The sequence below is a fragment of the Cupressus sempervirens genome, chromosome 10 (genome assembly GCF_028749045.1).
Source record: "Cupressus sempervirens isolate cs-2001-9-10 chromosome 10, ASM2874904v1, whole genome shotgun sequence".
Lineage (NCBI taxonomy): Eukaryota > Viridiplantae > Streptophyta > Pinopsida > Cupressales > Cupressaceae > Cupressus > Cupressus sempervirens.
In genome coordinates, this window is record NC_143127.1 from 640,356,347 (window position 1) to 640,376,382 (window position 20,036).

The following is a 20,036-nucleotide window of genomic DNA, read 5'->3' on the forward strand; positions in this document are numbered from 1 at the left end:
GCAAGATTTCTTAAATCTTTACAATATAATATATCTACAACTGAAAAGGTATCTTTGGTGTTGTCTCTTGTGCCATTTTTTATTGTAAAATTATAGGATAATGTCATATTAAATGTAGAGGTGAATATCATTTTAATTTTGAGAATATTAAAAGGAATAGATTGGGGTTCATTTGGGCTATAATTTTCAGAGGAAGTTTGTAGTCACAATAAAAAGCATTTATTGATTATCAGCATAGTTCTTGTGTAAGTTTATTTCCTTCCAACAGGTATCTCTAAACCATATGATTGAGAAATGTATGAGATTTACTTCTATCTAGGATTATTTTGATTTCTTTTAGGAGAGTTGACCTTTTTTGGAAAATCCCATGTGTTGTCTATTTTCATAGTACATGCAATGTTATCTTGTAAAGATCTCTTAAGAATTATTTTTTTGTTTTGATTTTTCCATTGTTTTGTTTATTACTTCTAGAGGCCTTTTTAAAGAGATTATTGTGAGGTTATTGCAAGTTGCAAAACTTAGTGCAATTTTGGAGAAAAAAACATGGGTTGTTGTTGATGTTCCAGATGAATTTCAAGCTATTGTCAATTCTCGTACATTTACTAAAACTAATGTTATAAGTGAGGAGTCAATTATCCTTCAATCAAATGATATGGAGTATTCAAATCATTATATGGATGAAAATGTTCATGGAAAATTATTGGGGGATGTGTCAATATCTAGGGATTGGATGAGACCATCAGAAGATGTAACAGGGACCACTAGTAGTAATTGTGATACAGTGAGAGATGTTGTACCAAAGACAAGCAACAAGGGTAGAAAGGGGCATGAAAAGTCAAACATAAGGACAATAAATTTTAGAGGTGTGGGATATTACATGGTAAAATGGTACATGTTCATCTAAACTATTATCATAAGGTCTTGACAAGTATTTAACAAATAAATACTATCATGACTCGTGCCAAAGTGTTTTGTGACTTTTCTTCAAGGAGATCCTTTATTAACATTGGTGAGGAAAGTAAGCTTCTTTATGTTACAAACAACTTATAACTAGCAAGATCTCTTTTATTAATATGTATTCAATCCATAATATGATCATTAAGTTAGTACTAAAAGAGTCAAATTTGTCTAGCTACAATAGAGAGTGATCTAAAAAAATGTAGATTTTTGTCTTATCCACAAAGAATTAATTGTAGCAAGTTGTGTCACTCTAAATGGATCTTGTAACTAGCCTTCAAGTGTCACTTAGTCCTTATATTTCCTAATGTTGTTGTTCAAATAGTTGTTTATTCTTGCTCTTTTAAAAATTGCATAGCTATTGATCTTTAGTTTGTTTGCCCTTCACACACAATGGATGAAGAAGCCTTTTTTGTAGCTTTTGTGTTGAAGGTTGTAATGATCATTTATTCAACCAGACTTTCTATAGGGCACTGACAAATTTTAGCTTAGACTACTTATTTTGTCAATTAAACTATCCCTTGTGCTTTGATTCCAGTAGTACCAAGGCCATCTTATTGTGAAAGGTACAATCTGCCATGATATTAGGTGTAACCTTTTGTGCCTAATTGTTTTTCTCACTGGAATAGTTTTAGCATTGATTGTAAATTGTTTAACCCTACCATAAAGAGGATTATTTGTTTCATTCAATGCTTGGTTTTTTCTAGTTTATCAAGTTATAGTTGGTCTTAAACAAATATATTATTCTCTTTCAACCATCAAATGAAGAATAGAGCAATAAGAGAGTGGAGAGATAAACAAATGTATTTACTCTTTTACAAGCTACTTTTGTTTGTATGCATATTTGCAACACTTTCCTTGCTATCTTATAAATACTCTGGTAGTATCTAGGAAAATATCAAAGATATTGAAGCACCCTCCGACATGTACATTAAATGGAGATGAACGACAACTTCTCTAGAAATTTTGGTATTATTTGGTGTCTGACAAAAGGGCTTTGAAAAATTTTCTTCTTTGTTTTGAATGGAGTGATGCTCAGGCTTGAATTTTTAATTTTTAATTTGAGTTAAGAATTTTTAATAATACAGTGAAAATAAATTATACATATTGCTTTTTATCATTTCTTGTGTATTTACTGTCTTATTCCCTTTTTCTTTTCTTTTTATTCGAATATTCTTGGTTTCAATGTAAAATGGAGGAACACTATGAACTATTAAATTATTTTGGGTAGTGAAAGTAAGCTCATAGGGATTAAGTATAATTCTTGATATTTTGTTTGTGCTAAGAGTGATGCCTTATACCTACTTTGTAGTGGTCTAATTTTACTAAATATGATTTCAAAGAAGATGGACATTAGCAACAATCTATCAATATTTTCTTCTAATGTGGTGCATCATGTTGTTGACATTTTAAAACTTTTCAACACCCATTTGTGTCACCTTGTTCTTGGAGCTAGTGCTATGTAGGTTTTCATTTATTCCTCAATATCCATTGCTTGTTATGTTTTCTAATGTATTAAGAGTATGTAGATAAGTTCAAAACAAAAATTTATATGTTGATATTTTTTGGTAGCTCTTGTAATTCTTCATGTCTCTATGCTCTCTTTCTTCTGATCTACTCAGATCTAGTACTTGCCTTGTTGGTGAATTCAGTTGCAGGCATCTATATATGCATCAGAGATGCCACCATTATTGGTGCAAGAATATATATTCAGATTAGACATACAAAATTCATTTCTCTAAGAAATAGCACCATCTTTTGTTGCACACACAGATGGTTATATCAGATATAGCAACACCTTGTGATTTTTCAAGCATATTGACATATCAGTCATATCACTAAATCATATTTTCTTTATTAAGCAAGATATATCCGACATAGCATTGTAATACAATTCATTGCATAACTCTATTGTCATATTAGAGAAGGTCAAACAATATATCTACTTATTAAAATGATTCTCATAACATTGGTAGGTTGTAGATATATAATGAAAATATTGATTATTATTAATTTATACATATGTGCACTTAATTATCTTGCATAATTTTCTTATCTTATTAGAAATAGCAGTGATTTAGCTACTCAAAGAACTCATAAGAAGTATTGATCATATTATTAATTTAGTCTATAAATAAATTAGTCTCTTGCAATTGAGTTTGCAAGTTTTTTGTCGTTACTTCCAAAGTTGGCCAAAAAGGGGACATTACATAAACAATTAAAGTAACAAAAACTTAAAGTTTTTATTATTATCAATAATTATAATATTTTTATAGATAAGAAAGTCTAATTTTAATCATAGTTCATACTTTGAAATAAACTCCCTATGACAACAACAACTATACCATTTCATGTACCCCTACATGTTTTGAGAAAGCTACACAGACATGTCTACCCTCCTTGAACAGGTGTGCTATTAACATCATATACTATCATAGAAAAGGTCCCAGTAAATTACCAATAAAATGATAAGTAAAAATCTATAAAACTTTGCATGCATTAATGCACATTCTATAACAATACAATCATATTAAGAATGGAAATTTATTGCATTGCATGAAAAATACCAAATTTGTCTCTTTTAAAGATCATGGGTGCATTAACCATAATCACTGCTCAATATTAAAATTATTACCCCCATTGTATATTATTACAAGGAAACACATTACTATTTAAATGTGGTTCTAGCCATCTACCCCAAATGACCAGTGGAGTACATCATCCACAAGAAGGGGATGATGTTTCCTTAAGTTGGTAAAAAAGGGGACATTACATAAAAAATTAAAGTAACAAAAACTTAAAGTTTTTTTATCAATAATTATAATATTTTTATATATAAGAAAGTCTAATTTTAATCATAGTTCATACTTTGAAAGAAACTCCCTATGACAACAACAACTATACCATTTCACATACCCCTACACTTTCTGAGAAAGCTACACATACATGTCTACCCTACTTGAACAAGTATGCTATTAACATCATATACGATCATAGCAAAGGTCCCAAAAAATTATTTTAAAAATGATAAAGTAAAAAGCTATAAAACTTTGTATGCATTAATGCACATTTCTATAACAATACAATCATATTAAGAATGCAAATTTATTGCATTGCATGGAAAATACCAAATTTGTCTTTTTTAAAGATCATAGGTGCATTAACCATAACCATTGCCTGATATTAAAATTATTACCCCCTTGTATATTATTACAAGGAAACACATTACTATTTAAATGTGGTTGTAGACATCTTCCCCAAATGACCAGTGGACTACATCATCCACAAGAAGTTGTTTACCCCTATTTCCTTCATACAAATTGTGAAGTTTAGCATCTGAAATAAATATTACAAATTTGTGTGCTATTTTAAAAACCTACAAATTATACATACATACATATATATATATATATATATATATATATATATATATATATATATATAGCACTTCAATATTTAGTTATAAAAAGAGGTACAAGTATAATAACTATTAATGAAACTTTGCCACACTTAATAAAGTTTCTATGAACCTTAAGGTGTGTGATTTGTGCTAAGAGTAAGACCAATGAGTTAGGATATTTGATGCTTTGGCACAATTAATTTTGAATGGAATATAATGTTAAATGAAGTGGTGATATCTTTAAAAGAAATCATGTGAGTGACATGATCGAACAAACATTTGATGTTGTAGACACTGAAAACTCATGAGGATTTTTTCTTTAACGTTGGTCCAGTTGATTATGAAAAGAAAAGACGAAGGATCTTGCAAGTGAGGCCTACATTTAACGATTGACCCTGCATAACAAGCAAATTTTCACTATTTGCCCCTACCTATAAGAGTATTTTTTTCCCTAGCTTCTTTTAACGATGTATGTTTTATTTAATAGAATGGTTTTTGTGTTTTATCATGCCAAGTTTTAGGAGCTGAAACACTAAAAATGAAACATAATATAGAGAAAATAGGAATAGAAACAACTAAAATATATGTAAAATTCTAACAAAATACATTCTTTAAACTAAAATACCTAACATGAAACATAATATCTTGACATTGGGATTCTTGGATTTGAGGTATCTGCCCACACTAGAGATGGTTCCTCCACTTCTGATTCCAATCACAAAGATATCTACTTGACCAATTATCCTCCTAGATCTTTGGACCTGTTATCTCACAGTGGGCTTGTTATCACATGAAATTGCAATTATTAGGGTTTCATTGAAGGAGAAGCTAATTAGAACTATTAGATTCATTACATGTTTGCAAATTATAATGATAAGGGGCAACAATGTTTCGAGATCTGATTGTGTTTATAAAAAAAAGATAGAATTTGATGATTTTGTTTGTCTTATTAGAGTTTTACATTTCTCTTTTTTAGTTATTTGTTCTATGAAATAGATCCATCAGAAACATTAGTACATAAATTCTAATTGATCTACTACAATCTTTTAGTTTTTATAGCTATCTGATGTGATGATAGATCATAGAGTTTAAGCATAAACATTACAATAAAAATTTGATATAGTCAAATTAAAAAATAATTGCTTGTTCTAATTAAAACTTTCTAAATATTTTATCAAACACTATTTATGAATTTTGAGAAATATATCTGAGTGCTTTTAGATTATTATTTCTTTTAATAGTCAATTTTGAAATATATTATATGATTCATCATTGCTTTTTGGTTTTAAATCTATCTAAAAATGTATCATGTAATATAATTAAAGATGTAAATAATAGAAATATATAATTTAATATATGAATGAAGAGTTTAATTTAATCTAATATATTTAGATTCAATATGTGTATAGAGAAATATTACATCTAATCTTAAATATATTAATAGTGAGGTTTTTTTCTAATTTAAAATGATCATTATATAAGATACTTATTTTCTAATAAAATATATGATAAAATAAATATATATGAACAACATATCAGGCTAGCAGTTAAAAGTGAACATTACCAATCTAACCTCAATATTTGTAGGATTCTCAAATTGTTGAAGCATGAAGGCAACAAGATTGCATTTAGAATATGGCCTGCTTCTTGACAGCATTGCCCATGCCCTTATTAGGATCTATGAGCACAAGTTTGACCCAAAGGTTCACATTGTTACTCTCTATTCACTACTGGTATATGAAGCCATTATCAACAAGATCTTGTACCCTTTTTCTACTACCATGAAAGATAACCCTATCCCTGTATTTCTATAACTTGGCTCTACCACGATTGTTTGCACCACTTAAACAAAAAAATACATGTTCACCATTCAAATGGAAATGGATAATTTTCAGAAGCAAGATTACATTTATGGTTTGAAATGACAAATTTGAGAAAAATTATAAAAGATGTATTCATGATACATTTAACCTAAAAGGAAAATACATATTTAGCTTATTTTAAAATAGAATGCAATTATTCAACCTCACAGTCAGGCAACCTTAAGGAAAAGAAAGATTCTTTTTTAAAAGGGCCAAGGTGTGGTTGTCATGCTCTAGCTTGTGGTGCAATAATGGTGGCAAATATTCTCAAAACACAATGATATCATGAATTGCTCATTGCAATTCATGCATACATGTTTAAATATATGATGTTACAACTTCCCTAATAGTCCCTTATAATTCATGGACAAGAAATGATTTGCAACATTCAATGCTTCATTTTATTTTAACATTGAAACTTGTTGGTAGTTACTATAAGGTTATAAATATAATAATTATAAGTTAGAAACAACAAAGCAAAAGTCCAGTCCATGAAAAATGGAATAATTTTAGGAGACTGAAATTTTAAATGATTTTTCTTGTCTATTGAAAACGTAACATTACATTTCAGCATAAGTTGTAGAACATGAACATACATGAAGAGTGATAAGTTTATATGCCTCATATGATTTGAGATTCAAACACGACTAATTTTTTGTGTGTTCTATTCATTCCTTAACATGGTGCACCCAAACTAATAATAGAACAAGTTATAGCCAAAGCCAAAACTGCATTGAAATTAGGATCTGTCTTAATGAATTCCAAAGGATCCAACCCAAATTGACTGTGATTCACATTCCTATTATCTAAACGATTTCTTGAATGGACCATTTCTCCAACTTGTAATTGTGGGTTTGGTAAGTTCAATGAAGGATTAGGTTTAGGGCTTCCTATTTGCAATCGTGGGTCTTGTGAGTGAAATGCATGAATGGGATTAGGGATTGATTTAGGGATACAATCATCAACGAAATCTAGAGTGATGGGTGGATAAGAACTAGCTAATGAGATGGTAGAAATGGAAGTAGGAAATGGTAGCTCTATGCTACCATCTAAACCTACACTACTTTGGCCAATGGAAGAGTTGATGGAGGCCATGGCAACCAAAATAAGAAAATGGTTATGCTCTCCTTCGTAGATCATCTCAAAATGCATGGATTTTCACTACATATTTGTACCTTTTTTTTAAATCATCGCACGTGATGAAACCACACATCTATTGCTAAGTCTCTTATCTCTACTGCAAACCTTCCCCATAACCATTGTCGTGCTCCTCTATAGTTTAGTTAAGTCACCTCCATGATGCTTGTTTTTACGTATGCACTCCTACATTCCCTCTGGTACTTGATCTAAATTAGGCCTCGCATGATCAAGGGTTTCAAAATCACAGTCAAATAAATAATTATTATAAAAAAGAATTGAACTACATTAAGATTTAATGAAGTAGTTGAACTATATTATATTTGTACTTATTTTATATGGATCTTCTATTTACACCAACTATAAAAAAAAATTAAAACCCTAATAAAAAAATTGTTACGAAATAAAATTCATAGAGATATGCTCACTATTCTTGTCATTTGATTTCTCCCTACAATCACATCCTATATGTAAAACATCATTGTTATTCCACCATAGAGAGATTTCTCATAGATGTGAATTGTGATCTAAGCTACCAAATTAGGGCTTTTATCATTTATTGCAAATTGTTCTCCCTTTCTACAAATGAATTCATGGATATATTCAGTAAAAATAGGGAATATTATGCAATGAAGATGAACCAATGGGGAAAATTGTAGGTGATCTTTCTACTATTCTCTCAACTCAATATCATGCTCAACCATTTTGAGATAATTTTTTCAATCATGATGGTATGCTAATGTTTGAACTATTTACTTGCTATGGTGGGATGATTGAATGACCACTATGATAATTTCTTTTATAATTTATCACTATTATCATATTAAAATATTTTTAGAAAAGAATTTATTTCCAATGCAATTTAAGAAATAAAAAATAATTTCAATAATATATTTAGAATGAACTTCTAAGTTTAAACATATATTTATATTGCTTGCTAAAAATGGCACTCTTTTGTGAAATAAATGTGATAGACACAATTCTAATGAATAGATCTAAATAATTATTTAGAAAAAAATCAAAAGGAAAATAATTAAATTTAAATTATGGAAATAAATTATATCCACTCCAAACTTATGAGAAGGTTGATACTTCTACGGATAATTTTAATGGTTTCATATGTACCATGCCAACTTGTATATTAATTATCTATGATGAACTTAGGTGCTATTACTTGTATTACTAATAAACTCTTTAACTAAGAAATACATAAATATACTTATCTTCCTCACAATCAATTAAAGTGTTAAATTTTATAAAGACAAAAAATGTTCAACAATTTAGTTCAGATATTTGCATGATAGCTACTCCAAATATTAAAACCTGATTTTGAATTATCTACCTAGCAAATACTTACAAAACATGTTGATGTTGATGTAAATATGGGAATGATTTAAGCATCATCTAATGGTATAAATATTGTTGGGTAGAATCATAGAAATAAGTTTATTTTTTAGGAAAACTTACTCTTAAATTCAAAAGAGTAAATAATCTATAACTAGTTAAGTGAATAAAATGGGTGACTTATGTAGGGTCCCATGAGGTGGGATTAAGCTCTCTAGATCATGAATATGGCAGTAAATGATGTAGATTTTGTTTTTATAGGCATAAGCATTGGGAAAGCTATTTGAATTTTTGCCTATATCTTATCATGGCACAATCAAGGAGAATGCACTATGTTTTAGATAAACTATGCATATTCCATTACTAATTGTGTGTGTGTGTGTGTGTGTGTGTGTGTGTGTGTGTGTGTGTGTGTGTGTGTGTGTGTGTGTGTGTGTGTGTGTGTGTGTGTGTGTGTGTGTGTGTGTGTGAGAGAGAGAGAGAGAGAGAGAGAGAGAGAGATCCTTCCATTTTATTTTGATAGGTTCCATATCCTAATATTAAAAAAATTATTTTGACAAAATCAAAGAAAAAGTCAAAAATATTTTTGACACAACTTGTGCATATTCTATAATACTAGAAAGGAAAATCTTATAGCGTTGATTATTAAGCCCCATGTCAAATACACTCATGTTTCCTTATACATTTTAAATTAATATTGAAACAAATTATTTAATGATAAAAATTGACCATTCTTTCATACTAAGATGAAATGTTCTATTATAAAAAAAAAACTCTCACCATAAATTTTTAATGTATAAATTAAAATTGAGGAGTTCATAGATTAATTTTTAGGATTTTGATTCTTGAGTGCATATTAGGGTAATTTTAAATTAATTTCTAGTACAATATTAGTTGAGAGCACATTCAAGGAAGTTAACTAATAATGATGCATTGATAGGACAAATTTTTATCACTAAGAAATAAAAGTAATAAAAAAGTTAAATAGTGTAAATTAATATGATTGAAAAATCATCAATAATTCATTTAGGGTGATTAATTATTAGTGACCGACTATTTAGTCATTTATCTTTGTCTAATATTTTGATGTTATGCGGTGACCAAATTAGTCATTTATTTAGTCACTTATATATTGCAAACTATTAGTAGAATTTGAACACTTTTAGTCATATGACTAAATAATTTAGTCTGGTGACTAAAACATTTAGTCACATAGTCATTTATTTGCCAAAATTCTACTAGTGTTGATTCGAAACAAGCTTGCTTGAAGAAGAATGCCTTGATTGCTTGCTAGCTTGTGGATGTCTTGTGAATGCACAAAATGAAAATGAAGTCCCCAAGCCTCTGTATATACTTATTTTTGGAAAGTAAAATAGATTAATTAGAAAACTTGAGGCACTCCACACCTTGAAACCTGCAACCACTAGGGTCAAGGTTGACTTTGTTGACCTTGACCTCATCTAGATTGACTTGGGTTGACCTTGACTACTCTAAATTGACCTAGGATGACCTAGACCCAGAGGAGGGAGAAAATAGGCCTCGAAAAAGCTCAGGAGAAGGTGCAGATGAAACTAGAAGATAACAGGCCTACCAGGAGATATGACCAGAAAAGGGTGGCAGAGCAACACCTAGAAGATTATTTCAGAAGGTCAGAGATGAAAAAAATGCATGAGATGGAAGGATGGAGGAGAATAAGGTATTGAAACCACAATAAGGAGGGCTAAAAGGTCTCAAAATGAAGTGCATCCATTTGAAGATGATATACTACTAATTAAAATGAAAACTTCTATGTTAAATTGATGAGTAAAATGAAATCTTTTATGAACATAATATATTTTTTCTTTTTTCTTTTTTTTTTTCTTTTTTTTGTACATGTTCAAATCTGATGTTTTTAATCTAAAGATTTGTTAATTTTATTTATTTTTAAATATCATTAAAACAATAATTTACCTTTTTCCCTATTTGGTTGGTTATATTTTGCCAGGATTAAAAAAAGAGACCAATTTGGTCAATCAAGATATTTGTAAGTATGAGATTGGTTTTATCAATGAGAAATATAAAGTAAGTAAAAAGGATAATATATCAATTGTGTTTTATTATAATGAATCTAGGCTTCAACTCTGCTTACATACTCCAAAGACAAATTGTTGAATAAAATGAAAAACAAGTTGTCAAAAATAGGTCTTTTTACCTCTTATTCTTTAGTATAAAAATGGTACAAGGTGAAAGAGATAATACATATGCTAGTGCACAACTATGACAAGCAATGGCCTGTGAATATATTTCAAAGTGCACACAAATTTATTGGTATTTTCTAGCTAGATTACACTATTGAAGCATCTTTGAAAATGAAAATGAAATTATTTTTATAATTTATTTATTATTTAATTTCTTGGTGTACATTAATCCATAGCTCACTTGCCTTTGATATGCTTACATATTTTGCATTCACTAAAGATGTGGCAAATGTCGAGGAAAAATAGAGTAATGTGTTGTCATCTAGTGCCAACTATTTACTTATTTTATTTCACAATGCTATGGAAAGTGGTAATATTACAACTACAAAAACTTAATTTGTATAATTTGTTAGCAATACAATACATAATTGAGATGTATACAGTCAATTCAAGAGACAAAGAGAGGTTGAGCAAGGCAAATAAGCATAACTAGGTTGGTTATCTTGGCAAACACCCTTATATTTTCTCTCAATGTCCAATATCTCAAAAATAGGTTTTGTGGGTTATGAGTTTTTGAAAGGATCTAGATGCATAAATGGTTCCACAAATTATTATGCTTTTGTCTATTTTATGTTAGGATTAACCTCAGATAGAAATAATAGTTACATGCAAATGTAGCCAATATCAAAAAATAATAGATCGCACAGAAGAGAACACAAGACACCAGGATTTAACATGGTTCACCCAATCCCTAGGCTACATCCACCAACAACAAGTCCAATATTATTATTATCTAGTGATTACAATTTGCAATCCCTTATAGCTCAATACTACCACAAGAAGCTATAATATCACCATTACATTATGAAATCCATAATCCTATGCCTTTTTATACAAGATTTTTACCACTTACAAAATTAGGGCTAGAATAAGTCATCCGATAGAAAAATAACAGTTGGTGCCTTTTACAATATAAGGTCATTAGAAAACCCCCACAGGGGTGCTACCCCTAAAAACCCTCGCGGGGGTGTTGCCCCTCGACCCCACCTTGTACCCCATAGGGGCACTACCCCTTGACCTCGTAGAAATAATAGGGGAGAAAATTGCGTTGAATAAACCTCTAAGTCTGATTAGACTCCACATCACAACATTTTCCATACACAACTAGTATGATTTTTGAATTTAAACTTGGTTTTGGTTGTTTAGTTGTCTATTTTATATTATGTGACAATGGATGAAAATTCACATACAATTGTGCTAAACTTAAATAATTCATTGTGCAACTACTGTATATTATGTTTTGACCATACCCATGTATGACTAATTGTTTTGCATTGCCTTACGCTTTGTCCACTATTTTTTTCTTTGCTAGCATATTAATATACTATCATTAATCAAATATATTGTAAATGCTTGTGAGAGAAATGGACATGGAAACAAAAACCAACTAATTGACATTTCTATGTCATAATTGTGCATGTAACTATTTGATACACTTTTTCTCTTGCATACATTAGTTTGTTTTGCTTTAGAGAATGGATTGTATTTTTCCTATATATCATTTGTTGTTTCTATACCATGGCAATTATCTCAGATAAAAACAACAATCCCAAATACTTGTAGTGGATGCTTGAAGCTTCTGCACAAACATACTTCATAATTTACAAACTAAAATTTAGATGGAAGTTTTTCCAAACAATAGAAGTATATGTTTGCATATTTTGCTTGCTACTTATTGATTTATGTTGCTCATGTGGTTTGTATGTGGTAAGATCATAATAGTGAGGGGCATTGATGTAGGAGCATCCTGGGTGTAAGAGCAATCTTGCATCACCCAAAAATATTTTTATTTTCAACCTTTTCTATTTTAATAAGGACTAGTACACAAGGGGGTTACTATTTCTAGGAACTTATTATTTTTAGTAAGTTTGTCATACGAGCTTGGAATGTTCTAAATTTCTACATGAAGGTTCATTTTAGAATTATAAGCCTACCATAAAAATCTCATTGCTCCAACTTAAGTATCAGAGAAGTTGTTGCAGATTTTCAGTAGAAAAATTTGCAGAAAAATCTTTGAACTCAGTTTTGAAGGCCTTAGAGGCCCTGGATGAGGTCCAAAAGCTTGATGAAGAGGTGTTCCAAGCTTGTAGATAAGGAGTTGGTGTTTTTGAAAAGTGGTTATAATAGCCGATTGGAGCAACGGTTCAAGAGTTATGGCCTTCCAAAGTCAAGCTACCCAAAAATTTTAAAATAAATGTCAAAGATGTATTTGTTTGACTCTATATGTATTGTTAGGGTCTCTCGGCCCTAGGTATTAAGTTTGACTGTCTAGAACCTTCCTGGGCGGCATAAAATTGCCCTATCTAAGAAAGGCCTGAACATTGTTTAGGTATTTAAGAAAGGCCCAAACATTGTTTAGGACAACTCTAGGTGATAGTTCGTGGCATTGTCTTGCATATTACTATAATGAAGGCGCCCATGTGGGTTAGCATATTGTACTTGTGAATTCTATAATTTCCCATTTGCATTTATTGGTGTTTCTTTATTTTTATTATGTGTTTATGGTATTAAGGGGAGCACCCTTCATCAGGCATGAGAATGGGAGACATGAATTTGAGCAATTTGTTTAAGGTTATAATCTAAGGCATGCATTTTGTTTATTAAAAATTCCAATTCAAATTTCTATGCATTTTTGTAAGGCAAAAAATTCACTATGAAACCTTTTAAAATACACATTCATGGAAAACAATACCTTCTATGTAATCCAAGCACTCTTCTTGACCCAATGGATCCAAGATCTTTGAAATTGTATTCAATAAGGAAATCAACTGAGTAATTTTTGCCTGTTGATCAAGAGAAAATTCCAACTCATAAACACTTTTTTTGGATCACATGTGCTACCACTTCACAACAAGCCAAATAAGTCAACTATAAACTAACCATTGAGAGTTATATGCAATCTATTATCTACACATCAACATTTGAGAGTTTCAATCCAACCTCCATCAACTATAGTTCTCTAGCTTGATTTAAGGTTCTTTGGCAAAACAAATCAGTATTTTGTTAGTTGTTGTTAGCTGTTAGTTGATTGGTTGTTAGTTAATTGGATGCCCCCCAACCCCCAACTAATCAATTTCACGTGGAAGGAGAAAGAGTGAAATGGATATTGGAGATGAAACTCAACATGGTCATGCTTCACAAATTATTTTGTACAATATTCCTTTATAATTCATTGCTTTGTCCCTGTCTTTAGCTTTCCCTCCTTTCCATGTTCACACAAACCAAAATAATAATACAGATCACAAACATATGGATAAAGTAGCAAATCAAACATTTTAGCCCAGGTTGAAAAATGATGGAAATCACCAGGATTTTAATGAAGAAGAAATGACTAGCCCATTCTAGAACTCTCATTGAAAATTATTATAAGCGAAGACATAAAACTATTTTTTTAAAATTAAATATGAAGTCTAAATAACTAAATAACTAGCCCATTCTAGAATGTTTGTTGAAGACTAGTATAAATGAGCATATACAACTTTACAAAATATGAAATTATGTATTTCAATCTATGAGTTTCGATTGGTGATAACCAAAATTTGAAACACAAAATAAAAAATGTATTGAAAAAAGTTATGAACAATCAATGAAAAAATAGGGAAAAAAAGGAAAAGAAAAAGGAAAATATATCAATGAAATAATTCACTCTTAACTAAAGCATGTGGTGTTTTGAAAAGCAAAATCAATTGAAAGGGACTAACATGAAAACATTAATCTCACCTATAGATAGGCAGACTAGTTTAATCATCACTGACAATCATTTGATCGTATTCTTTTCATTAGAAGATTGTGAGGAAGGTCGCACCACTTCAGTACATCTTTCTTCATATAAGCTTACAATCTTGTTCAATTAAGTAGGTTTTTAAATTTGTTCACCAACATTTGCTTATAGAACTGTTCAATTAAAGAAGTACATTTTGAAAATTGTTAAACATTTACCTGCAGAACTATTGAAAATTGTTCCAACCTTTTATGTATAAGAGAAAAAAAATAGTAAGTATGAAAAAACTCAAACAAATAACTATAACAAAAACAAAAAACTCAAACAAATAGCTATTACAAAAACAAGTATATAAGAAATACAAATGTATTGGAAATGACCGTTTAATCATCACTGACAATCATTTGATCGTATTCATTTCATTAGAAGATTGTGAGGAAGTTTGCACCACTTCAGTACATCTTTCTTCATATAAGCTTACAATCCTGTTCAATTAAGTAGGTTTTTAAATTTGTTCACCGACATTTGCTTATAGAACTGTTCAATTAAAGAAGTACATTTTGGAAATTGTTAAACATTTGCTTATAGATCTGTTCAATTAAAGAAGTACATTTTGAAAATTGTTAAACATTTACTTGTGGAACTATTAAAAATTGTTCCAACCTTTTATGGATAAGGAAAAAAAAATAGTGAGTATGAAAAAACTCAAACAAATAGCTATTACAAAAACAAAAAACTCAAAACAAATACCTATTACAAAAACAAAAACATAAGAAATAGAAAATGAATTGAAAAATGATTGTTTATCACTTAACATCGCACCCTATTCTTTTCATTAGAGAGCTGCGAGGATGGTCGCGCCACTTCAATAGATCTGTATTCATATAAGCTTGCAGGTTTTGAAAATTGTTCACCAGACCATTAGATCCTCTAACATTTGCTTGCATAACTGTCCAATTAAGGAGGTGGTTTTTGAAAATTGTTGCGGCAGAGCATTGAAATCATCAACATTTGGTTGCAGAACCAGGCCGATTTTGGAAGCTGGTGCAGCAGAGCATTGAATTCATCAAGATTTGCTTTTGTTAAGGAGAAGATCAATCATGCCGTCTCGCTACGCAGATGACGACGACAGCGACGAAGAAGAGTATGTGGAAGGCGAAGAGGAGGGAGAAGAGTATGGCAGTGAAGAGGAGGTCGCGGGTTCGAGTCGCAAGCGCAGTCGTCGGCGTTCAGCCTTCATTGACGATGTTGCAGATGAAGAAGACGATGAAGATGAAGAAGATGAGGAAGACGATGAGGAGGATGAAGATTTGAATCCCAGAAAGAAGAAGATGAGAAGGGCGGCCTCTGCCTTCATAGACGACACAGCCGATGTTGCAAGCGACGACGAAGAAGAGGATTACGATTTCATAAACGACGCAGACGCCTAAATCGACGAAAGGGGCACTGGAATCAATCGAATCAGTGGGCACCCAAGAGTGGAAATCGACGAGAAAGGGGATGACGAAGAGGATTTGGAGGATCTGGAGCGACAGATTCACGAAAGGTATGCAACACACAGAGATGAGGAGGAATACGGCGAGGAAGAGATTGGGGAAGTGGAACAGCAGGCGAATTTGCCGTCTGTGAGAGATGCGAAGCTGTGGATGGTGAAGTGCGCGCAGGGATTCGAACGCGAGGCGGCATGCTGCCTGATGCAGAAGTATTTGGACTTGATGGGTGAGGGAATCGACCTTCAGATCATGTCCGCAGTTGCTCTGGATCATCTGAAGGGCTACTTGTCCATCGAGGCGCACAAGGATGCGTATGTGAGGCAAGCGTGTAAGGGCATGAGGAACATCTATGCTCAGACTGTGAAGCTTGTGCCCATTAAGGAAATGACTGATGTGCTCACTGTGCGGGTGAAGCAAATGGGGCTTGGGAAGGAGACGTGGGTCAGGGTTAAAACAGGGGTTTACAAAGGAGACATTGCTAGGGTTGTGGAGTTTGATCATCTGAGGGAGAGGGTTACGCTGAAGCTTGTGCCTAGGATTGATTTTCAGGCCATGAAGAGGAAATTGGAAGGTGAAGGGGCTGAGGGTGATTCTGATAAGAAGAGGGGGGCTAAGATTGCTCCTCCTCCATGGTTTATGAATGTGAGGCAGATCAAGGACATGGGTTTTGTGGTTGAGCGTAAGAGGGATCCTGTGACCGGAGAGATGTTTGAGTCGGTGAATAACATGATGTTTAAAGATGGATATTTGTACAAGACTATGTCCATCAAGTCTGTCAGCTCAAACAACGTCATGCCTTCCTTTGATGAGCTTCAGAAGTTTCAGATGCAAAGCAGCAATGGCGATGTAGAGTCCGTTGGTGGGAGCAAGAAAGAGAGGCAGAGGCATTTCAGGAAGGGTGATATGGTAGTTGTAATGAGTGGTGATTTGAGGAACATGAAGGGGTGTGTGGAGAAGGTGGATGGTGAGAACGTACGTGTGAGGAGTAAGATTGAGGGGATTGAAGGGACTCTTTTGAACTTCCATCAGAATGATCTCTCCAAGCATTTTGAAACGGGGGATCATGTGAAAGTAGTGAGTGGAAGTCATGAAGGAACTACGGGGTTGATTGTGAAGCTTGAGAGAAACAATGTTCTTGTTATCATTGCGGATAGGAGTAGGGAGGATATAAAGGTGTTTGCAGATAATGTTGTGGAGTGTAAAGAAGAGGCTTCTGCGGTTACCAAGCTTGGAGATTATGAGCTCCATGATTTTGTTCAGCTGGATAGAAACAGCTTTGGGGTCATTGTTAGTCTTGAAAATGAAGGGTTCCAGATTTTGAAGGGCAATCCAGGGAGAAGAGAGGTTGTGGGGGTGAAGCCGAGGGACATTGTTAGGAAGATCTTTGATAGGAACTTCAAAGCATTTGATCAATATAAGAATAGTGTAGGCCTCAAGGATGTGATGAAGATTCTAGATGGACCTTTCAAGGGAAAACAAGGGCCTGTTGAGCATATAAATAGAGGGATTGTTTTCATTAAGGATGTCCATTGCCTTGAGAATGGTGGATTCATATGTGCTAGGGCTGACTCTTGTGCTGCTGTTGGGGGAATGTATAAACATACACAATCAGGTAAAATTACAAACATTCATCAAATTGTTAGGGTTCATATTGTATTAGTGATTCTATCATAATCTATAATGTACTGTAGGCTGAATGACATCCATATTCAAATCTAAAATTTAAGTACACCAAATGCATTCTTTGGTATACCTTAATTTAGAACAAAATCAGTAGTCTAGACTATTGATTATGATGATGGATCATAAAGTAGGATCCGAAACGTTGGTGCAAAAAAGGAACATAATCTACCGAGAAAGCACAACAAACATTTTAACTAATTGTGGAAAATTACTATCTTCTAGTCAAAATGTTAGGCTTCATATTGTATTAATGGTACCGTTGTAAGCCATAATCCTTGTACCATAGGGGGAATGATATCTAATCATACAAAAAATTGGTCCTGTTGTCCGAGAAGAGTTGAAAAAATCTATGAAATCCTCTTCTTTTTATACATTTCAAAAAACTAAAGTATAATATTAACTTCTTCTATTGTTTTGGTTGCAAAAAAATATAAAGGAAGATATAGAAATAGTTTTTGTTTGTGGTTTTTATATTTTAATGTATTATATATATTGATTTTGGTAATGTTGTAACAGTTAATACAAACACATTCACTGCATCTAGAAGTTTTGGGGTCCCTCAATTTGGAAATAGTCTAAGGCAAGAAAAATATGTTGGAAGAGGTAGATAAAGACAAGATCCTTTGGTCGGTAAAACGGTGAAGATTAGATTTGGAGGGTATAATGGCTATCGTGGACGAGTGCTAGGTGTAGAGGGTCATAATGTGAGAATTGAGCTGGAATCGCAAATGAAAGTTGTCACAGCAAATCGTGATCATCTAACTGATCCATTTACAGATTCCAATAATGTGACTCAAGGTAATGAGACACCTATGCATCGTTTGCAAACACCTATGTGGCCTTACATGACTCCAAGTAGACAATCAAGCTTTGATCCCTTGGCAACACCCATGCGTGATGGAATGAGGACTCCTGTGATTGGCCGAGCATGGAATGTTAATGATGTTGAAACACCAAATAGAGATTTCAATTGATCTAAGGGCCCCTTTCCAAAGAAACAACAATAACAAAGTATAAATTGCTAACATTTAAGCTTAGCTTACAAGGCATGGAAGAACAACTAACAACCATATATCATTTATGTGGATATTTTAAATGACTAATTATAAAATTTTACTTTGTGGACAAAGCTGCAATAAGTAACTATTTTAAAAGATAGTTGTGTATCATTTCTTTTCTAAATATTACTAGTATATTGAATAAATATCATATCTAATCTAATGACAAAGGCTGCAAAAATTACAATTTCCACCTCACTTAATAGTACTTCAATAGTGAAGCATATAGGCTATTTGTGGTAATACCAAAATATATGTGTCAAAATTATGACACGAAGAAAAATATATCAAAAAATAATGAATGATAATTGTTATCATCAATAAAACTTTCCATGTTTTTAAAACATATAACTTAAATAAGCTATTAACATAAAAGTGAACTTTTTAACTATTAAAAAGTCTAATTTATTACATATTATAATAAAAATATGAATTGATTTGTTTGATTTATAGAAAACATTTTCAAAATTATGATTATTCATGAATAATTAATTACTATAATTTATTGCAATGTGATAATTCAAAAAGACATAACAATAATAAAAAATATTATCATTATAAAATGATTAATAACTTTTGCACAAACTCATTTATGCAAAAAGAAGAAGATGAGAAGGGTTGCCTTTGCCTACATAGACGACACGACTGATGTTGCAAGCCATAATGCAGTTGGTGGGGGAATGCGTAAACATACACAATCAAGTAAAATTGCAAACAATCATCAAATTGTTAGGGTTCATATTATATTGTATTAGTGATACTATCATAAGCCATAATGTTGTTGTTGGAGGAATGCATAAACATACACAATAAGGTAAAATTGCAAACAATCATCAAATTGTTTGGATTCATATTATATTGTATTAGTGATACTATCATAAGCCATAATGTACCGTATGTTGAACGACATGCATAGCCAAATCTAAGATTTGATCACACCAAATGCATTCTCTGGTATACCTTAATTTAGAACAAAATCAATAGTCTAGACTATTGATAATGACAATGGATCACAAAGTGGGATCTAAAACATTGGTGCAAAAAAAGGAACATAATTTGCTAAGAAAATAGATCAAACATTGTAATAGATTGTGGAAGATTACTATCTTCTAGTCAAAATGTTAGGCTTCATATTGTATTAATG

General features: G+C 31.8%; 1 protein-coding gene and 1 pseudogene across 1 annotated transcript; both read left to right on the forward strand.

The window, feature by feature from the left end:
* Positions 1-15,615: 15,615 nt before the first annotated feature.
* On the forward strand, positions 15,616-16,111 carry LOC149535464 (uncharacterized). Its single transcript, XM_089805062.1, has one exon. It carries the CDS (start codon positions 15,759-15,761, stop codon positions 16,086-16,088), a length of 330 nt encoding a protein of 109 aa, XP_089661188.1. The 5' UTR covers positions 15,616-15,758; the 3' UTR covers positions 16,089-16,111.
* A 241-nt stretch (positions 16,112-16,352) lies between these two features.
* LOC149535465 (putative transcription elongation factor SPT5 homolog 1 pseudogene) lies at positions 16,353-18,808 on the forward strand (annotated as a pseudogene).
* The last annotated feature ends 1,228 nt before the right edge of the window (positions 18,809-20,036 follow it).

What these genes read in the sequence shown, in the direction of transcription:
- LOC149535464 (XM_089805062.1), top strand. Translation starts at nt 15,759, where the DNA reads ATGCCGTCTCGCTACGCAGATGACGACGACAGCGACGAAGAAGAGTAT.